The 23,333-nt window shown below is 29.9% G+C and overlaps 1 protein-coding gene and 1 pseudogene across 1 annotated transcript; both read left to right on the top strand.

Annotated features, from left to right (window-relative positions):
- Window positions 1-6,753: 6,753 nt before the first annotated feature.
- Window positions 6,754-9,474, top strand: LOC114370433 (B3 domain-containing protein At2g36080-like). The gene is made up of 2 exons (XM_028327783.1): window positions 6,754-7,718; window positions 8,862-9,474. The coding sequence occupies exons 1-2, from the start codon at window positions 6,995-6,997 to the stop codon at window positions 9,149-9,151; spliced, it is 1,014 nt and encodes a 337-aa protein (XP_028183584.1). The 5' UTR covers window positions 6,754-6,994; the 3' UTR covers window positions 9,152-9,474.
- Window positions 9,475-18,293: 8,819 nt separating this feature from the next.
- Window positions 18,294-20,299, top strand: LOC114371304 (annotated as a pseudogene).
- Window positions 20,300-23,333: the final 3,034 nt, after the last annotated feature.

The raw sequence follows: 23,333 nt of genomic DNA, 5'->3' as shown, positions 1-23,333 counted from the left end.
AAATGGGTCAATTTGATCAGAAAAAAATTAGTTGGATATTAAATAAAAAAACTCAGATATCTCTTTATTACACAAAAAATAATATAATTACGTTTTAACACACAAAAGAGAGAAAATCATTTATTCGAATCTTTAGAAAAATGAAAATAAAATGGATTTTATCCAAATCCTAACAAATTTGTTAAAATAGTGCAAAAATAAATATGAATCGATAAATATTCTATGATGATCAATATTAAAAGAAAAATTATGCCTTTCTTAAGTACTCATGTATCAATGTATGACCATCCATGTATGATTCATATGATCCACATCTATAATGTTCACATCCTTTAAATGCGAACTATTCTCTCTCTTTCTCTCTCTATATATACTAGTGATTAGTGTCATCTTGTTTTTGAGTGTATGTAGGTGGAAGAAGAAAAAAAAATAGGGAGAAAGACGAAAGAAAGAGAAAGTGACAAATTTGATAAGCATATAACATAATATAAAATGAATAAATAGAGAGAATAACAATAAGGTGAAAAAATAAAGTAGAAGATGAGAAAGCTAGTGTATAAATATTGTTCGTTAAAAAAAATATAACTTTTGTATTTATTTAGGGTCACAAGTGTCTACAAAAATTAGTCCCATTAGAGTTGAAATATTCATAATACGGATTAGCTTTCTTAGTGATTTTTTTCGTACATAAGATCCAAAATCAAGTCCTTAATTACTAAGAAGATCAAACATGTATGACTTGAACCAACCATCAATTGATACCTTAATAATGTTTTACAGATAGTAATTTTTATCAAGTTGACTCTTAGATTCAAATTACCTAATGCTCATAAAATTGATCAAATTTACAAAATTATCAAATATTTCATCACATTACATTAATAAAGTATTTAAAATGCAAGTATTTACTCGGCCAAAAAAATGCAAGTATATACTGTTAAATAGCATATTTATGAATATCTGAGTCATTTAAAATTTTATATTAATAATCATTAGAATTATATTACTCAAGGTTAGGATACTAATTTTTTTTACAGAATTTAATAAAATTATAAAAATACAATTTGAAATGCTTGCTTTCTCCGTTATGTGTATCTATATATGTACAGCACAATGAATTATTATTAATTAGCAGGAAAAAAAATGAATAAAAGAAAGGAAGAAAATGGTGTTGCGTGGGGCACTGGCTTGCCGACAGATCAAATATAATATGGTGCACTACAAGAAGTAAAAAATTAGACTTGCATGCCTTCAATTGAATTATGTTAACTCATGGGTATATATCCTAATCAAAAACATCCATTTCATGATCGACAACCAATTAACAAGAAATTGAGCCACTCATTACCACAAATAGATCAACATATCCGGTTTTCTGAAATTAGCATATATAATTCCTTGGTTCAAACTTTTTATTATATGGCTAATTATCGACCCCTTAATAATCTCTTTCATCAATTCTATCGGTGTTCATTGAAGTGCCATTTGGCGTGCTAAAATGCATTCTAACTTTACGCTTTCACTCGTGGGTATTAATCGGTCAAATTAGAAATTCTTGGACTGTATTTGATTAATTGCACCATTGGTTATGTTCACCCCACTTTCCTCCTAGTCTTCCAATTAGATCAAATTCAACATATCTAGCTGGCTAGTTAAACCCGACCCTCCAGGAACTAATCACGCTGATAAGATTGATCATTAATGTCCAAAGACAATGGAAAGGTCAGTACCCACTTGAGTCCCTACCTATGTAATGAAAGTCTAACATATCGTCCACTTTGCATTTGTGCACTATTACCAAAGTTAATGGTCCATGAACAACGACAAGTATGGCTCAAGTATATCATGTATAGACTTAAGGACTACGGTCCCCACTAATAATTAAATTATCTTGAATGAACAAATACACCAAATTGGAATTGCGTGAGGCAAATTTTTATTGAAATTTGGCATGAACTTTTTTCTAGTTTCTTATTTGGTTGGGTTGGGACTATACCTTTCAACCTGGTTTAATGCTTTTGTTGGAGATTTAGGGTCACCTACACGTATAAATAAATCGGTGCATCTGGGATCATTGTACACTTTTTTAACTTGGAAGGGGCCACATGCAAACATATTACTATACTTATAATGATTAATATTAATAATTTCTATAAGTGAGATCGACTCCAACTAATTGGCCCCCACTTACACTTTTACCCTAGTCTGATATTTGATTAATCTGCAATTCTAACAGCATATGCATGGTGTGTCAATTAAGACTGGTCAAAGAATAAACTCATGAACTTTAAATTATGTTGTTAAGTGGTTTAATAATTTTCTATTGTAATTTTAAAATTAACTAGATTGGTTTTCAAGTATATATTAATTGAGTGGCTATTGTTGTTTATTAGTATCGTTGTACGATAATTTAACTCGGATGCAGGATGCGTATCAAAGATAATAGATTGCGTACATCGTTCTTGGCCTTTTGTTAACTGGTTGTTTTTGGAATACATCAATGCTACAATGAACTATAGCAAATTACAATCTGGAACGGTCTCTCTGATCTCATACAAGAGACAATATATAGTTAAGCCAATCATGACATCTCTATGACAACCATGCTCGCTGGCTTTGTTCAATCGTTTAAACAAATTAAAAAAATGCTAATAACAATTTTTTTATTCATTAAAATTATTTATAAAAAATTGTAAGTCTTACTTTTTCTATTAATATGTCTCATTCATAATTTTATAATTTTTAATTAATTTTATCTAAAATAGAGATCGGTTTGTCAGATAATATATTAGTGATACTCCTAACAAAAACTGCCAAGCATGTAGGGGGATTAATTGATGTTGAGTTGTTCCAGACTTCTCGCTTTATTAATCAAAAGTTTAATTTAAGTTGATGTCTTGGATATGTAACATCGTGTTAAATACTCTGAGAGAGAAGAGTTTTGTTGTTTCCGATGATCATACTCAAAAAATAGGTTTAGCAATTTAATTAATGAATGTATGTATGTGTCCTCATGCAATTTATTGCTAAAAGAACTACATGGACTTTATATACCATAACTCAATTCTTAAAGGCTAGGATAGATCTTGCAAAACCCAGTTGGTATGGGATTTTACTTGGGGAATGAGGAACCCCCAGAATTGGAAAATATTAAATTTGTGGTTCTGTCACACACTGTGTATATATATTATAATGTGTATATTAATTACTTGGTTATCCCCCTCCCTTTGCCTTTCTCTTTGGGAGTGCTTACCCTAGTTTCCTTAAATATATCTCATTTTTCTTTGTCTTGTTCCCCATCTCTTCTCTGAAATAAACAATAGCATGGCATGCAGATTCCTAACCCAGCCCCAGCCTGTGCCTTTCTTCATATTTAAGGATTCCTGCACTGGGCCAAGCAACATCTTTGTGCCAGTAAATTAATTTTTTTCAGGTTTTGGCATTTACATGTAAGAAGAGTTGATCTCATCATCATTTGCAGAGCCAGCAGCAAAAAATGCAATTTTCAAGCTAGTTTTCTTTTCTGGGAATTAATTGCACTCCATGTGTGTGCATGTTTTATGCTACATGATGATTTTGTGTTACATGTGAATCTTCCAAGAAAGATGTAAGATTGACTTGGTAGTGAAAACACAAGGAAAGAAAGAAATGTCGCGGGTTCGTTTCTTTCACTAACAAAAAATTATCATTTAATAACTAATTAACATTTAATAACTAATATTTATCGATAAAAAAAACATGTGGACCGCCCGATCAAGAGGGATATATGACATGATGGAGAATATTTAAGCACATATACCTGGAGTAAGATGACACAATAATGGTTGTTTGTATTAGAAAAATTAATAATGAAAGTATATAACAAAAGGCCAAACTAGGCTCTATAATTATGGGCGTGACTCTAACATGTACTTAAACTAAAACACACACACACAGTTCAACCTTTGGTAGAGCAGAAAAGGGTGTCTGAATCTACCTGGAAATTGAGGTGAGTTTTGTCTTTAAGTCATGGAAAAGACGCAATCTAACTAAAGAAGCCAATAAATATTTGATGGAATAGAACTATATTTTAATAAAATTAAAAAAGGGTGCATGGGGTAGACAGCCAAAGGGACCGGATAAGTAAACAAATTTAGAGTGTGTGTTATAGTGTGGGAGAGAGATTCAAGTGTGAGGAGGGGATTCAAACACGGTTACACAAAGAGGGTTTTTGTGTCTTCTCTAATTGGACAAATCTTATCCCATCTCCGTTTATTGGGAAGGGAAGGTATCAGAGGATATTTTACTCCCCAATCCTCAACCTTTTTTCTTTTTTTTTTTCTTATCTTTTTTGGGTCTGACTAACCGGGAGGATACCAGTTAAGAAATATTTAAAAGAGAAAGTAAATGTGAAAATTACATAAGAATGGAAAAAAATCATACACAACTTAACTTTATGTTTTCTGATAAATAATATTTTTTATTTTTAGTTTCTTAATCATTGTTATAAAAATATATTGGTTAGCATCTTTTTTCCTCAAAATTCAATTTCATAATTTCATAGCATTGAAAACTAGGAGTGGCCAAACAGAAGTAATGCAGGCTTGCACGTGACATAAATACTATTCTTTCATCTGAAGATAATACATTTTGGAGATACCTCAATGAGTTAGACCTATATCTGCGTATACACATGCCCATCATAAGGACAAAAACAGAGGGAGAACATGGACCACTCTCTCTTGGCTCTAAGTTAATTTTCTCTCAGAATCATCAACGGCCACCCTTTGATCGATCTGAAGAACAAATATTAAGTCATTGGGCATTAAATTTAAAATAGTCAGTTTTTACCTTTTTACCCATTACATGTGAGCGGTGTTAAGTTTTTATCTTAACCAAAAAGGTTGAAATAATGAGATTCATTGATTGATCAAAGAAAGAAAAAAATTAAATTAAATATTCCAAGGATAATTAAATAAACTAATTAAAGACAGTGCTAACTGCTATCTAGTAAACAAAGAAAAATTTTGCCCTATAAAATAATTTTATTTAACTCAAATAGAATTACTTTTTTTTTAGAGAATACCTTTGACCTCGGACCAAGAAAAATATCTTCAAAGCACTAATAAAGAAATCAAAAGTAGAAAGCTTTTAGGTAAAAAAATATTACTAAAAACATTATACCATATTTTCAATGCGCCTTAATCACGAATCTAGTTTAAAAACTTTTTTTAGTTTGGACTATTTTTAATCAATACTTTTACGTCACTCATCAACTCCATAGTCTAATAAAGTCAAAGATTGTTTTTAATGAAATAGAGGCAAAATGAAGAATGAAATTCGGTGTGCAAATAAATTAGAAAATATTAGTATTAGGTAACTATAGGCTGGCCGGCCATGGAAGGGGATTAGAAAGAAGCATAGTAGAGTATGAACAGATTATGAATTTATGATGATTACTTAGTCTGGGAATGGAGAAGGAGAAGGGTCCCATCTTTTTTATACTTGATTTATTTGCCAATTTAGTAACATGGGATGTCCCTAATTCCACGAAATTACTCACCTTTGGAATCTCGCTTTCTTTCTCAGGATTCATAGACATAAATGTTCGGCCAAATTCAGTAATAATTCATTTTTATAATCTCAGTATGTCTCACGTAGTATAGCTTAGACATGTGTATATCTTTTTGTGAAGTTATTCAATTATGATTATTTCACTAATTATAATTAGATAGAGAAGCAGCACGAGCACTGATACGAAATTTACAAAATAGTTATTTGTTAAAAATGATTGTTTTACAATTAAAGTGAAAAAAATCAAAAAATAAAAATACGAGATATAAAGAATTATATAGTATTAGTTATTTAATGCTCAAATAAGTTATCATTGTCGATCCTTCGTCGGGTATATGTAATGTACTTTTCCTTTTTTTTATATAGTAACGCATTTCGCACGTAACCTTAAACCAATAAGTACTACGTGTGTGGCGGGGTATTTTTTAATTTTTATTAAAATAAAAAGAGTAATTCAAAAACTATAAAATAACATAATAAAGTACTTTTTTAAACAACATAATACAGTACTTAATATCAATAAATTACAAAAAAAATTAATTTAAAGATATTTATATATAATAAATACACATACTTATTTTCAAAAAAAAATTAAGATGATATGTCTAATTTTAAAAATATATTAAAAAAATTTAGAATTTCCAACCTAATTTTTTTTGTCAACTATGAATATTTTTTAATCAAAAATAAAAAACCAAAAACTAATTTCTCAAAATACTAAAAAATAATTAAGAGACTCACATTTATCAACATATTCTCTTCTATATGAAAAATTATTAGATAATTTAAAATTACCGTTAATGATTGTTATCTATTTATATATGACATTATTTAAGTTTTATAGTTTAGAGGAAAAAATATATTTAATTATACGTGTTATTTGAAAATTAGAGAGATTATAATAATATTAGACCTCTAATAATTTCATCTTCTAAATTCTATGCATATGAACTTGAATAGAATCCTAATTTAATAGTATTACATAATTTGAATAGCATTTCCTTTACATAACTTTTTTCTGTTTTCTAATTAGAAATGATAACTAAACAAAATTTTGTCTTTCTTGAAAGAGAATAGTTTCTCTAAATAATTTTTTTTATTAAAATATCATTTCTAATTCAGAATAATTGAAAAAGAAAAACTAAAATGGTGGCAGATAATTGGGTTCAGGAGTAAACATCTTTCTCTCTCTCTCTCAGTCTATTCTTTCTCTCTCTTTGTCATATCTTGCCTTGCTCCATCAAATAGTTCCCACATCAAACCATAATCATCACGCCTCTCTTTCTCTTTCTCTCATTCCCCTACTTACCTACTTGTAGCCTCACAAAATCCTCAATATTCCCTCCCCCTTTCCTCTCTCTCGTTAGTAGGTATTAACCTCAATTCGGACCGAAAAAATCGACCAGTTGGCTCGAGACAGAGACACAGAACAACGTAGGAAATGTCCATAAACCACTACTCCATGGACCTTCCCGAACCGACACTCTGGTGGCCACACCCACACCACCAACAACAACAACTAACCTTAATGGATCCTGACCCTCTCCGTCTCAACCTCAATAGCGACGATGGCAATGGCAATGACAACGACAACGACGAAAATCAAACAACCACAACAGGAGGAGAACAAGAAATATTAGACGATAAAGAACCGATGTTCGAGAAGCCCTTAACCCCGAGCGACGTGGGGAAGCTGAACCGTCTCGTAATCCCGAAGCAGCACGCGGAGAAGTACTTCCCACTGAGTGGTGACTCGGGCGGGAGCGAGTGCAAGGGGCTGTTACTGAGTTTCGAGGACGAGTCGGGGAAGTGTTGGCGCTTCCGCTACTCGTACTGGAACAGCAGCCAGAGCTACGTGCTCACCAAAGGGTGGAGCCGCTACGTCAAGGACAAGCGCCTTGACGCGGGCGACGTCGTTTTGTTCGAGCGTCACCGCGTCGACGCGCAGCGCCTCTTCATCGGGTGGAGGCGCAGGCGGCAGAGCGATGCCGCCTTGCCGCCTGCGCACGTTAGCAGTAGGAAGAGTGGTGGTGGTGATGGGAATAGTAATAAGAATGAGGGGTGGACCAGAGGGTTCTATTCTGCGCATCATCCTTATCCTACGCATCATCTTCATCATCATCAGCCCTCGCCATACCAACAACAACATGACTGTCTTCATGCAGGTCTCAGCTCTATCTATCTATCTATCTCTTCAATACATGTCAATTTTCTTTGCTAATGACTTCAATTCAATCTCATTGTTTTACATTCACATTCTGGTTCTTGGTTTTTCTATGCCCTGCGAAATTATCGTTTTAATTTCTTCCGATTTTTCTTTGAAAAAGGTGGGGGAAATTAATAGTTATTTTTTAAAATCAACTCAAATGAAACACGTATTTGATTTTATCTTCCGTTTTCGTGTTGCTCATATTCACCGTTTCTGAATGAGTGTTAATTTTATTCTTTTAATACTTTCCCCATCCTGTTTTTTTTTTTTGTTTAAGGTTTTGCTACAAGAATTAAAAAATGTAATTACTATTTTATATAATTTTTAAAATATTATGTCATTTTCTAATATATTCCTTATCTTTTATATAAATTAGATTACAATTTTTATCATTAATATTTAAAATGACAATCATTTTTTTTTACTTAATCTTCAAACAGAATAAACTGGAAAGAGTAACATAACAGTGCAAGTCAAGAAAGAATGTATATTGTATGTGTAAAATCAACTTATCCTTATCCTTGTATAAATAACCATGATTACCAGTACTTGTTTTTGGGTTTTTTTTTTCCTTTTCTTCAAGATTACTAGTACTTGTTTTTTTCCCTCCCTTTTCTATGTATAATTAACAAAGAAGCACCACTATATTTTTGTTAAAAAAAGGACAAGATGAAATAATTATATTCTTGTGGAAGTGCGTGAAGTTTACCTTCCAATTAATTGGGAGAAATGTGGTTTTATATAGGGATTTGTGAGGATACTAGTCATTCGTTTCGCTTGCTCAAACCCACCGTGAACACACGCGCCCATTTTCGTTGAATCAATGTACTTGAGGATTTCCTTTTTTTCTTTTTACTTTTTAAGAAAATAATCTTTTTAGCATAAATAAACTTTCAGGTTCAGAAAACTAGGCGGTGTCGTTTAATTTGTTTCCATCACTTCATCCTCATCACAATTGGATTAATTTCAAATGCATTTAATTATCTGTTTTTTTTTACCCTCTAATTACATTTATATATATTTTTTTTCAATTGCAATGATAATATGATATGATTAAGGCATTGAAGCATTGACAAATGCACGTGTCGTAATGTTACAGGTAGAGGGTCCCAAGGTCAGAACCAAAGGATGAGACCAGTGGGAAACAACAGTTCTAGCTCTAGTTCGAGTTCAAGGGTACTTAGGCTGTTCGGGGTCGACATGGAATGCCAACCCGAACATGATGATTCTGGTCCCTCCACACCCCAATGCTCCTACAATAGTAACAACATGTTGCCATCAACACAGGGCACAGATCATTCCCATCACAATTTCTACCAACAGCAACCTTCTAATTCCAATCCTTCCCCTCATCACATGATGGTACATCACCAACCATACTACTACTAGCCATATATTATGCAATCATCTATCGCGTGGATCAACTCAGGTGGAGTTGTTTCAATTTGGGTTCAAGTTTGGATATGTAGTTGAGTTGAACTAGAATTTTGTTATCCATGATAATATTATCCGACTCGAACAAGATTAATTTGAGGGGAAAATACATGTGATTTAAAAAGAAAAAAAAAGGTAAATATTATGTCAGGTATTCCTCTTTTGGATCCTCATTTTTTTTATATGGCTCAAGTGTAAGATATATATAACTATCTATGTATCCACTTGATTAATTATTATTATTATTATTATTATTATTATTATTATTATTATTATAACTATTGCTAATTAATGGGTTCATCATCGTGAGGTTATTGAGAATCTTTCTTTGTCTTGGTCAATTCGGGAGATGCATGCAAGTGCAATTTGGTTTGTTTATTTTTATGGGGTCCTTGAATTGAATGATGTTCTCTTCAACCCCACTCACCATCGGTTTAAGGCGCGAATGGCAGAAGGGACATTTTCTTGATGCAGTTTTGGCACTTCATTTTAGGCAAAGGAATATTAAATAGTGTTAAGTACGTTCTAATTGTTACTACACTTCAAGAAGATCATCTCCATTTTGTATTGAAACTGTGGGAATCTATCTCATCGTGTTTTGAGAAGTAATGTGAGTTTGTGTTGAAATTTTTAGTTTCAATAACATAATTCATATAATTAAATCTGAAATTTCTACTATAATTTAATCCTATAGACAGAGAATTTTTTAGTCCTTTAATTGTGTGTATATAATGTCATGGAGTAATAGCATGTTTGGTTATAATTAAGTTCAAATAAATGTTAACTAACTATGAAAGTCGAACCCTTAAAAAAAATTATGAAACTAGAAGAAATAAAAATTTTCCTTCCTCTTTTTCGATCTATTTGTTTCAGTTTAGTGTAATATTGATTACTTTGCATGATCTCATTTATGATTTTCCTGAAAACACTTTGCATGATACTGTATCATTTATGCTTTAAGAAAATTAATTTGTTAATATAGATTTTGTATATATGTTCATATATATTAGAGTATGATGCATCGATGACATACATTATTTTTTTGTAGTAAATTTTTTTATTAGTAATATTTATTTATTTTTAATGATACAAGATGTTAATGTATATTATTGATGTATCACGTAGTAATGTGAACTCAGTGTTTATACCAACATGTCGATCTCTTTTAAATAATAGTTGTATTAACAATATACTATAATAAGTAACACTTTATTTTTACCAATATATATATTGGAACAAATTGTTTTTTTTTTTGGCGCAAAATTGTTTTTTTTTTTATGTTAATAGATGATTTTAATTAGTAGCCTCGCGCATGCATTCCACTTTTAACAAATTCCTCTTGAGAATCAAGGGATAACAAGATGAACCTTGGTAAAAAAAAAAAAAATGGTTCCATAACCTGTAGCATTTTTGGTAATAAAAGCCTCCATGTATATGGTTTGTGGGCCTTCTTAGCGTTGTAATTAAGCATCATCATTAAACATAATAAATCCCCTCCAGAAAAGGTATTGCCTTTTCCAACATATTGTTAAATCGATCTAAAATTTTCCCCACAGAAATTCAACAAGTTTGTTACATATAGTAGTCAACTATCTAGGTTTGCAACCTTTCAATTTTGGGAAACCTATTATAATTAGTTCCACTTCAGATCACTCTCGAGGGTTTTATATCTTTTCAGAATCAAAACATTGCAAATTCTTTCACACGGTGTTAGTTTCTTCATATTCATTATAAAAACAAGACTTTTTTATAATTTAATTTATTTCTTTAAAGTTTAGAAAAAAAGTAGAATTTAATCAGAATATATTAACTAATTTTTTTATAATATCATCTCTAAAAAAATTATCATATAATACAAAATATTCACTTTTGTGATGATTATTGGAGTTTAATTTGTTAAGGTAATTTTTTTAATTATTAACCAATCAAAAAATATTTTCGGTATAACTTTTAAAATAATCAATTATTATTAAAATTAACAAATTTATCATAAATAACTATAAATGATATTAAATGATAATGTGAAACACCATTATATACTAGTATTTTCTCTAATTATTTTAAGAGTTTGATATACTCATATGCATTGCTGGTATAATTTTTTTCTCAAACATCTCATAAGAATTTAGCTTAATAACATAGTATCTTATTAATAAGATGATGTGATAACACCAATAGAGTATTTTTTTTAAATGACCGGAAAATGTTTTATACTGATCATGTATGTAAATTTATTTTATTTTATTTTAAAAATTTTGTTTAAAATATATATATTTTTTAATTTGCTAACAATGTAAAAAATGTCATTGTATCAAAATTAGATTCTACAACTTACTATTAAAATACCCTAATGTAATAAATTATAATTAAATAGCACTTAATTACGTTAGTTAAAGGCCTCCTAGATACTAGATAGGAAACTATGCATAGGATGATGTGCAACAAAACTAGCAGCTAGGTGAGGTGATTACTCATTGAAAAACAAAGTAGCAGGTAATTAATAGAATATGTGAGGATGCGTGTGATTGCAACAGATGTCAACCAGATGAGAAATTGCCGAGGATAAAGATATGTAGATGTGACATCCATGAATTGACCCAATTAAGCCGACTATGTCAGTGCTTTTGCCTGGAGAGAGAGAGAAAGAAAAAATTACGTAACAAAACTTTTTACTAGCTAGCAAGGTGAGGAAAGAAATGAAATCCCCGATTTTCACACCATAGTAATATCACAGTTATGAAAACCAAAGGAAGGTAAGTAAGTGGCAGTGGGAAGAGAAAAGATAGAGCAGCATCAGAGTCAGAGGCAGTAAGGTATGGGTGAGAAGTTATTTGATAGTCAGCTATCTGGTCTACAATTTGGATCAATTTTTACCTAGCACATAATTAAATATTAAATACTGTTAATCATTTTTGTTAAATTAAAAAATTTAATAATATGAGAGTAACTTAATTAAAAATATATATATTGAGTTTGTGAAAGAAAACTCATTCGATTTCTAAAAAATACATTTTTAAAGAAAGATAAATTTTTTTAAGTATATGTTATAAAGTTTTAGATTAATAATTAATCTTATAATTGACTTCAAAGGTTAAAATTATTGAGAATACCACCCGGTTCTATAAAAAGTCAAATATATTAATTACAATAATAATTACAAAAAATTTAAATACGTATAACTATAATGTGAAAATTGATTGAATCAATAAATTTATAAATAGGTAATAATTTAAGATCACCTAATAATTTTTGGATATGAAAAGGTATATAGTAGGGCCCATTGGGGGAACTGTGTGGCGTCAGCCAAGTGCGAAATGGAGAATTGAAGTCATGGAAGAAAATGAAAAATGGGGAATCTATTTGGCACTGTTGAGATTCTGCCTGAAGATTTTATATATTTTTTTTTTCACGAGGGCTCATGGTAATTAATGTGTTTATGTTTATGTGGGAGAGGTATGGTATGTTGATAGTCATGGTGTGCTGGTATTTTGGCGTGGTGGGTGGGGTTGGGTTGAGTTGAGTGGATGGACCTAATGACTCGATGGTTGATATGATAGAAAACACCTAATTAGACGTAGCGGTAGCAATAAAAACACATGCTTGTTGTTTCCGTCCTTCACTCTTTTCTGTGCATTAGCTGAGGTCGCATCTATGCATGTGCTCAATCTCATACCTGAGTTTCAGCAATAATTCTATGTTGACAAAAGGTCCTTTGAACATTAACTATAGTTTCATTCTTCAAATATCACATAATTGACAGTGTGTTTATATCATATGTTGTTTATGGATACGTGATTTGAAGAGTTGATTTCCTATTTATTTTAAATATAAAATACACTGTTAATCAATATGATATAATAAGATATTTAAAAAATGCTAAAAAAATTCACTGTTTGATAATTTTTTAATACTTTTACTATTAATTAAAATTTATTAAAAATCACGTAGGTTTCATTCCTTATACAACGAATCTTGCTCACAATTTTGTACTTTTAACAAGTTTTGATTAATATAAAGAAAAAATGTATTAAAAAGAATGTATTAACAAAATATATATTTCTAACACTCTTTTAATAAATATGATTTTTAATATAATTATTATAAAAAATAATAAACTTATTATATATATTAATTAATCATTAGATGATAGTGTAAATATACTTTATATTTGGTGCATCAACTTTTTACTCATCTTATCCTTTTAAAAAAAAACTATTTGCACATTTGAAAATATTCTTAAAAAATGAAAGAAGACAAAAGTTGTTTTATTGTTTGAAAATTATTTCTTTGTTTCTATACAAAATTTAAGCTAATAGGGGGCCAATGAGCTGTGCTACAAATTGATCTCACTAAACACAAGTTTTGTGTGAACGATGGTGATGATGAATTGGTGATAATAACAAGGGTGTTTTGTTGGTTATCCACCAATCTTAATTTGTCATGAGCATTCAAACATGTGGATGAAAGAGTCATGAAGTATGGATGGAAAAGATCAAGACGAAATTTAATACAAGTGGAGCCCTCCAAACCCAACCCCACTACGTTGTTGCCAGATCTGTCTTATATGGGATTCTTAATTGGCCAATGTTGTAAGCTTCTGATGCAAACTACAAACAACGTACAACAACACACTCATGAAATTAAACTGAGGGGAAAGAGGAACAACGTTAACAACATCACCAACTGGGGTGAAATGTTTGAGCAAAAATAGGAGACAGATATATCCTTGGAGCAACCAAGGTATGCAGTGTATCAAAACCAAAGATAACAATGACATTTTTCTTTCCATGACTTAGGTGCTAAATATCTCTTAATTTTATTAATAATTAATTTTTATTGTAGAATCTGGTTCATCTTTAGCGGATCTTTCTTTCTAATTATGTTTTTTTTTATTCATAAGACTTCAATCTAAAATTTTACTTAAATGATTGAACTTAATATTACTTAGATCAATGATTTATTAATAATATAATTAATGCTAGGTTGAAAAAAAAATTGAATATTATTGTTGTTGATCTTATCTGCTTATCCGGTGATTCACGGCTTCTAAATTCTCATAAAACATCTGTGTAATGTACTATCTAGGTCATTGGGGGAAACTGCCAGAAACAACAACTCAGGCTCTCAGCAGCACTGATTCAATGCAGTATTTGTGGCAACCTGAGTCTTTGCCTTTTGGCTGATTAGCAGAGTGGGTGAGGGAGGTTTTGGACCACTTTTGAGAGAGCAATTTCAACTGATACATAATAATGCATACAAAAAAAGAGAGAACGCTTGATTGATTGAAGTTTCCTTCCCACCATTTGAACCTCTCTCTCTTAAGTTAACATTGAACACGGAACCTGTCTCATTTTTTTTTCTTTCTGTGTTGGATGATTTCAACATAAAAAAAATGACATAATATATGCGCACGTTGTCACGTCGATTCAAGTGAAACAAGATTGATATTATCAAAAAAAGAAAAAGTGATACAAGATTGAATCAATTATGTAAATTTTAAGATTCAACCCTTGCATATATATATATATATACATACATATATATATATATATATATATATATATATATATATATATATATATAATTAAAAAAAATTCATTAAAAATGATCATTTGAATTTTCAACAAAAACTAAAGGATGCAAGACCTTAAGATAATAGGAATAATTTATTTAAAAAACAATTAATAATAACTATTAATTATCATATTTATATAAATAAAAATGAATATAGAATGGAACAAAATATCAAGATAAATAAAGCATAAAGATATCTAATGAATCGAAAAGAAAAGAAAATATAAAAAAACTAGTCAATAAAAGAAAAAAATTGACCATTGCTAACAAATTAAAACAAAAAATACCATTACATGTATATTCTCTGCCACACACTTATAAGTATTTTTCATCCTTATAAAATTGATAAAATTTGAATTTTGCTTGTAATTTATTTTTAATTTTTCATTTTCATAAAATTATATTGTATCTTTTTTTGATCTAAAGTAAAGTTTAAATATCTGAATCTAAGTGTGTAACTTTATTATATTGATTATATACATATAAAAAAATATTATATTTACATTAGTTATATACATAATAAATATAAAAAATCATAATACTAGATTCAAACTTATTTTAAGAAAAAAAATACACGTTATATTTCTATGAGAATGAAAAACTTTGTAAGAATGAAATTTGAATTTGATCAATTTTACAGTAAGAGAAATATATTTTAATTGTATTATATATATAAATTCAAATAAAATAATTCTTTTGTCATCTTCTTTAGTTGTTGATCCTCTCGCTCTCTGACATTGAGTTGTGTAGGGGGATAAAATTTCAAAATTCTGGTACGACCACAGAGGTTAATTTTTGTCATGCGAAGAAAGGACTAGTACACTTTCACTTCACTGACTAAGAAGTTTAGCCATGGTACGAACGAGCAACTGCTTCTACAAAAATACAAGCTACAACTAGAGACTGCGGAAATTAGGATGTGACGCGTCAATGAAGACGAAGTTGTGTTGTGATTAATGATTGATGATTGATTAATCGCACTGATGAATTTACCAAAACTCTATCCAACCAGTACAAATACCCATCCCTCGTCCCTCACAGGAAATTGAAAAGGAAAGATATATAATGTAAACCAAATTGTGAGGACTGATTGCTCTGTTTATTGAAGACTGTTATCAAAGTCTTATATGATAAAGCATGATGCGATGAGCATAGTGCAATAACATTAATTTGGTACGGATTTTGCATCGTGAGATTCGTCTGATTGATATGGAAGGATAAATATCTTTATTTTATTAGTATGTGATTTGGATTAACCGTAAAAAAGCGAAACTAAATGATGATATAAGTTTTTGAATTTGAGTTAAACTTAAACTCTCCTGTTAGGATTTCGATTTTAGTCCTAAAGTTTTGGAATAATATTAAATAATAATAATTTAGTTATTATTTATTATTTAATTGATTATTGTTACTTTCTTTAATCGCATGAGTAAGTTTTATGTTTAGATTTGTTAAATTAAAAAGATTTTAAGATGTATTGGTTGAATTCTGAAGAATAGAATATTATTTATAATAGTTAGTTTGTATTTAAAATGATAAATAATTAAGGCTAAAAATAGAGGATAAAAATTAATTTAAAAATAATCTCATAACTTTTAACAATAAATTTCAGAATTTATCCTAACTTTGTTTGTTTCAAAACATATTTTATCTTTAATTTTTTTTATCTCAAAAGTAATCTTCACCAAAAACATACTTAATAGTTTTAGAGAATGTGTGTGTCTAAATACGAAATTAAAACAATGATATTGCTAATGAAAACTGTGTGAATATATAAAATAATGCGTAATTAGGTCTACATGATATTTTAAGTTTGAGTTCTGTTAACGGAATGGATGCAGTTTTATCCAAGTTATACAGCATAATTAATTAGAAAAAAGGGAAAAGGAGTAAGAACTTTGTTATTTGCATACCACAAAATTCCATTCTTTATTGCTTTGTTTCTGAAAATAAAATTATTATTATTATTTACATATTTATAAAAGTAATGAACATAGAACATTATTGGTGTTGCACACTCTTATGAGATCAAATGAAACAAGTACACAAATTTAATTCAATATAGTTGAATAAAATATATGAATATTTAAATATTTAGTATTTATGTTTGAAACTCCCAATAAAAAAATATCGAGACAAGCACAGTGAGTTGTGATTATTACGGGCCCATAGAGATTTACACAAACAAGAGTCCCATTAACTTCTCTACTTGAGAAGGCGTCAAATATTTCAGTGGTTCTGTAACACTGCAAGTGGGAAGGTCCCCAGGTATGTGGTGTTTATTGTTGGTATTCACGTAGTATAGTGACCAATCAAAGAAACAAAGAGATTTTTACTTGAGCAGTATGCAATTGAAAATTTGTTGGAGTGAATTTATTAATTTGTTAAACGTATGTCGATATATGCTGTTATAATTTTAACCGTTTGTTAGTTCTGTTCATGGGATAATTTATAATTTTTTTTAATAAATTTAATATTCTTAATTAAATTAATTAATTTTTTTAATTATGATAAATTAGTGAATTAGACCTTATAATAAAAATTAAAGTTAGTATTTAAGATCAAAGGCAAAAAAGGTACTTTTTCTATTACTATATGTTTTAATTGCACCTATCACCATTGAAGAGCTCAAAGAGCTTCCTAGTGCTGAAGAATTGGAAAGGGATGAGAAAATTGAGAGTCAACAATAGAATTTGCTATATTATATATATGATTTATGATGGAAAGAGTGGACGAAATTTAAGACTCGGGCTAATAGAATTTGTTAAGGGTGAAGATTTAAAAAATAAAAGTCTTGAATTTTTTTTTGGTAACGATAAAAGCTAGCCTTGAATTTGGCACAAATGAGAAATAGAAAATTGCTTTAGTGTGTTATGCATAACCTGTTAAGGTTTCTAAATAAAGAAATGTCGTTTAGTTTATAAGGTGGTTACTTTTCTACATAATTATATTTCTTGCAATGTTAGATATTTGAATCCTCCTTCTTTAAGTATCATACACTAGAAAAATTCTATCCCTAATTCTAAATGAAATAAAGTTGAATAATATATATTGTACTAACTTTGATCCAAAAAAGAGTTAAGATGTCCACACAAATGATTTTTTGACGGATAAAGACACCTTTCATTTGTTCATATACTGATTTTATTACAACCTTTATTTGTTACGTATGAATCTCGCTACATGGAGTCAATGCAAACACATGACACAAATTGTCATAGAATTAATAATAACACAACAAATAACGTTGACGAGTAACAAACTGATATTCAAGGATATATGTGTATTAGTTAATATATATGAACATACAACTCACAACTCTTTTATTTAAAGAAACAATATAGTCAAACCATGTCAAAATTAAAAGGACAGCTGCATGACAAGATGGAACTGTGATAATATATAATGTACAGTTCCAATTGATATTCAAGTGCCAATTATCAAGATCGTTATTATCTTTAGTGTCACCTTTGCATGTGTTTTTTTGGAAATGTTATTTCAAATGTGAATCATCTCTCGTATGATGAAGTTAATTATTTTCAATTTTGGAGACTCTATAGGTGATACAAGAATTGCTGCTTCTCTTTACTCACCCAAGGTTGGTATTGATGCTTACGGCTCAACATACTTCAAACATCTATCCAGATGTTTGTTAAATGAACGATTGATCATAGGTTTTATAGTAGGTTAAATTATTCATTTAGTCCCTCTAATTTTACAATTTTTATTTTTTTGGTCTCTATATTTTGAAGTGATTTTTTTAGTTCCTATAATTTAATTTTAATTTTCTTTTAGTCCTTATAATTTTGAAAGTAATTTTTTTAGTCCTTATAATTTGTATTTTAATTCTCTTTTAATCCCTATAGTTTGAAAGTGGTATTTTTAGTCCCTATAATTTATATTTTAATTCCATTTTAGTCTTTACCATCAAAATATGAGTAATATTATCAATTACAATTAACTACAAAAATATTAACAAGTAATTCGTAATTAATTTATCGTAAGATAATTTGTAATAAAAAAATAATTGATAATTTATAACTAATTTATAGCTAATTATTTTTATATTTTTTATAGTAAGGAATAAAAGGTAATTAAAATATAAATTATAAGGACTAAAGATATCTATTTCAAATAATAGGGACTAAAAGAGAATTAAAATATAAATTATAAGAACTAAAAAGAACATTTTTAAACTACAAGAACTAAAAAAAATTAAAATGTAAACTATAGGGACTAAAAATACCACTTTCAAACTATAAGGACTATAAAGGTAAGAATCATAAAAATATAAGAACCAAATAAGTAATTTAACCTTATAGATATATGTCCATATTTTTTAGGTAGCTTAAATAAAATTTCCATGGAAGGAAGGAAATGCACAATGTATTGTTGATTGGAGAAAATGTTAACCAATGGTTTTTCAATTGTAGCCAAAACATATGGGTTGTTAATGTTGCCAGCCTATCTCAATCTCACCAAATGCCTTTACATTAGACATATAATTCATTGAGTGTTCAACTTAATTGGTTTAAAAAGCTCAAACATATCCTCTGGAAAAATAAAGGTTTTGTTTTTACCAAAACTCCATTAGTAATCTTTACACACACACTAGGTTTTCTCCATATGACTTACAAATTTTATTCTCATTTATTAGAGAGTACAATAACTATTTCAAAAAATCATTGTTTCTGGTAAGAGAAATTGGTGGAAATGATATTAATGTGCTTATTTCATATAAAATATTTCAAAATTTCGTAAAATAGTTCCTCTAATGATCAAAGAAATTACCAAGGCCACCATTGTATGTCATATCAGTTTTAAGTATTGAAATGTTGGCATTCACTTTTGATTAGAAATATGACTGAGTAGTTCAAAATTAATTAGAAACTCAATTTTGTTTTTGTTTTCTTTTATGTTCCAGACATTAATAGAAGGAGGGGTTGTAGAGATACTGATACCAGAGAACTTTCCAATTGGGTGTAATTCTAGTATTTTAACAATAATGAATAGTGGTATTAAAGATGACTATGATCCATTTAAATGTTTAGAAGCATACAATATTTTCATTAAGTACTATAATACGTGCTCACTCAAGCCATAGAGGCACTAAGACAACAAAACAACCATGTTAAGATAATATATTTTAATTATTATGATGATGTCATACGTTTAGTTCAAGCACCACAACAATATGGTATGCTGTGCTTTTTATTTTCTTATATGGGATGGACAACTTTATCATGATCTGTTCTTATCTTATACTTTATTTATGTATGTTATTGATGCAGGCTTTTCTTTTGGTAAGAATGAGACTTTTGAAGCATGTTGTGAAAAAGACGAACCTTACAATGTTGATTTACATATATTTTGCATTTGGCTTCAACAATTTGTTTTGACCCTTGGAAACATATAAATTGGGATGAAACCCACTTCATCGAAGAAGCTTATAGGCTAATAGCAAATGGGCTAGTTGAAGGTCATTTTGCAAATCCTTCTCTTAAATCTCCTATTTTCAAGATATCATAAAATTGGCACAAACATTAAAGCAAGATTTCTTTTGATAAATTTAAAATTAGGATCTATGTTCTTTTTTTACAAATTCTGTGTACACGATAACATTGTTAAGGAATATGGCTACAATAAGCATCTTGTGCTGTTGTTGCTAACAATTGTTCTTCTAATTCTCAATTAAAAATTGTTTCTTATTATATTGCACAAATATAATTTGTATGTTTTGATGTTGTACCAGAAGACATTACATGAGAAATGTGACACAATGTTAGATTATTTATCATAAATAAAAAATATATCATAATATAAATTATTTATCATAAATTTAAAATATAATTTATGTTAAAAATATTTATTATTATAGATTTTAATTATAATATAACTTATATATTTGAAAATATTTATTTATTATAAGTTATAGTTTTTTATTGTATAAAATAAACATTTATTTTTTTTACAATGCAATGAGTAAAATACTAGTTATAAATTAATTTTGAAAATGTAATCATCTTAGAAAAATTATTTGTTGTCACTACATTTAACAAAGCATGTAACGTGGAAAAAAAAAGCAAGGCATATGCAAATGGGAAAATAAAAAGATATAAGGAGCTATATGGAAGATATTTACTAAAAATAAAATTCTTAAATAAAAAACTTTTTGAGTTGGTTCATTTAAAAGAAGATTGGTGTATATACTTTTCTCATAAAGGTGGTTGGACATAAGATTATGTGAAAAGAACGTATGGAAGCATTCTTCCCTACATTAGTCATGACAAGCTTAAACCCAGATCTAATATCATGAAGAATGAAGACGTTGAAGACAATATTCTGAAAAAAAAAAAAAAAAGAATGTTGAAGACAATTTTGTGCGTTTTTCATCTTGGCCCTTGGATTTGATTTATTTAAAGTGAATTACAGTCATTCATTTAAATTCAATTGTTGAATTTTTTTATCGATAAAATTCAGCAATTGAACTAATTTTAGAGTTCGTTATACTAGATTTTTATTATAATTTTAATGATTAATTTTTTGATCAACGTCTAAAATTACATATTATCCTCTAAATTAATTAAGTGTGCTTAGTTAACAACCAACCTAAATTATAGCAAATCACTATATATCAATCCAATAAAAACAAATATTAATTGATAATGATCTAAGCCTTTTAGGCATAACAAATTATCAGCTTTATTACCATTAGATTTGTATATATCTAAATTAGTTAGTTTTGTAATTAGTTAGTTACAATTCTGTTAGGAGGTTAGAAGATTTCTCACCTTGTATAGATTAATATATAAGGCCTAATCCTATCTGTAATGAGACAGAGTTTTCCCTTTTCACATTCAATGAGAATGAGTTTTCCTTTGTTCACCTTGATCCTCTTGTCGACATGGTATCAGAGCTCACATGAGTTCTGGTAGCCATTGTTGCACTTCTTCCAAAATTGTTATTCTTCCCTTTTCTGTTGAATCTTTGATCTCCTTCTGTCTTTTGATTCATTCTTTCTTTTGAAGTTTCATCAATGGCACTCCAGAACTTCGTTGATTTTTCTACAAACTCTGCGAATCCATACTATCTGCATCCGAATGAGAATCCAGCTCTAGTTCTTGTTTCTCCTTCTTTAACGGCCAAGAACTACCACACTTGGTCCCGTTCGATGCACATCGCGTTAATTTCGAAGAACAAAGACAAGTTCATCGATGGATCTCTTCCCAAACCTCCCGTTTCCGATCCGTTATATGCACCGTGGATCCGCTGCAACACTATGGTTCTCGCTTGGATTCACCGATCAATTTCTGATTCCATCGCAAAATCGGTACTTTGGATCGATACCGCTGCTGGTGTTTGGAAGAATCTACGTATTAGGTTTTCTCAGAGTGATATCTTCCGCATTTCCGATCTACAAGAGGATCTGTATCGTTTCCGTCAAGGAACGCTTGATGTATCTGATTACTTCACTCAATTGAAGATCTACTGGGACGAATTGGAGAATTATCGTCCAATCCCTCACTGTAAGTGCTCAATTCCCTGTTCTTGTGGTGGAATTGATTCTGTTAGGGTTTATCGCGAACAAGATTACGTTATTCGCTTTCTTAAAGGCTTGAATGACCGGTTTTCGCATTCTAAATCACAAATCATGATGATGAATCCTCTCCCGGACATTGATCACGTTTTCTCCCTGGTTATTCAACAAGAACGTGAAATGCTAGGCTCTAATTCTGATTCAGTCTCTGAAGCTACTTCTGACTCTGCTATGGCTATGCAAGTCAATTCCAATCAGAGCAATTTCAATGGTAAAGGGGGATATTACAACAAAGGCAAGGGCTCTTCTAAAGGTGGTAATCGAGTTTGCACTCACTGTGGCAAAACAAATCACATCGTCGACAATTGTTTTGAGAAGATTGGCTACCCTCCCGGATACAAGACCAATAAGTCCAAGAATTCATCATCATCATCTCAGGCCAACAATACCTCAAATGCTTCTGCTCTGGAATCAACCCAACAAGGTTCCTCTGCACAGTCCAGTTTTCAGTTTACACAAGAGATGTACCAAGGCATTCTTGAAGCTCTTCAACAGTCAAAAGTTGGTTCTCAACCAAAGGCCAATTCAGTAACCACATCTCCCTTTGCTTTGCATTCCCCTTCCTCCAATCCGAATGGTAAGAATCCTTCTCTTTGGATACTAGATACCGGCGCTACTGATCATATTACTTTTGATCTTTCCTCTCTTACCACTTATCAAAACATTGTCCCTGTCCCTGTTTCTTTACCCAATGGATCACAGGTTCTAGCTTCCATCTCTGGTAGTGTAGTTATCTCACCTTTAATTACTATCCATCATGTTCTTTACATTCCTTGCTTTCATGTCAATTTGATGTCTGTCACAAAATTAGCTAGTACAAATAATTGCCATTTAAGTTTCACTACTGATTTGTGCAAGATTTTGCAGAATCATTCTCTAGAAACGATTGGTACAGCTAAGCTTCAAAGAGGATTGTATGTGATAGATACTGCTGATATGATTCGTTCTTGTAATTCAATTTCTTCT

The sequence above is a fragment of the Glycine soja genome, chromosome 10 (genome assembly GCF_004193775.1).
Source record: "Glycine soja cultivar W05 chromosome 10, ASM419377v2, whole genome shotgun sequence".
NCBI classification, from domain to species: Eukaryota; Viridiplantae; Streptophyta; class Magnoliopsida; order Fabales; family Fabaceae; genus Glycine; species Glycine soja.
This window is presented reverse-complemented; position numbering and strand designations above follow the sequence as displayed.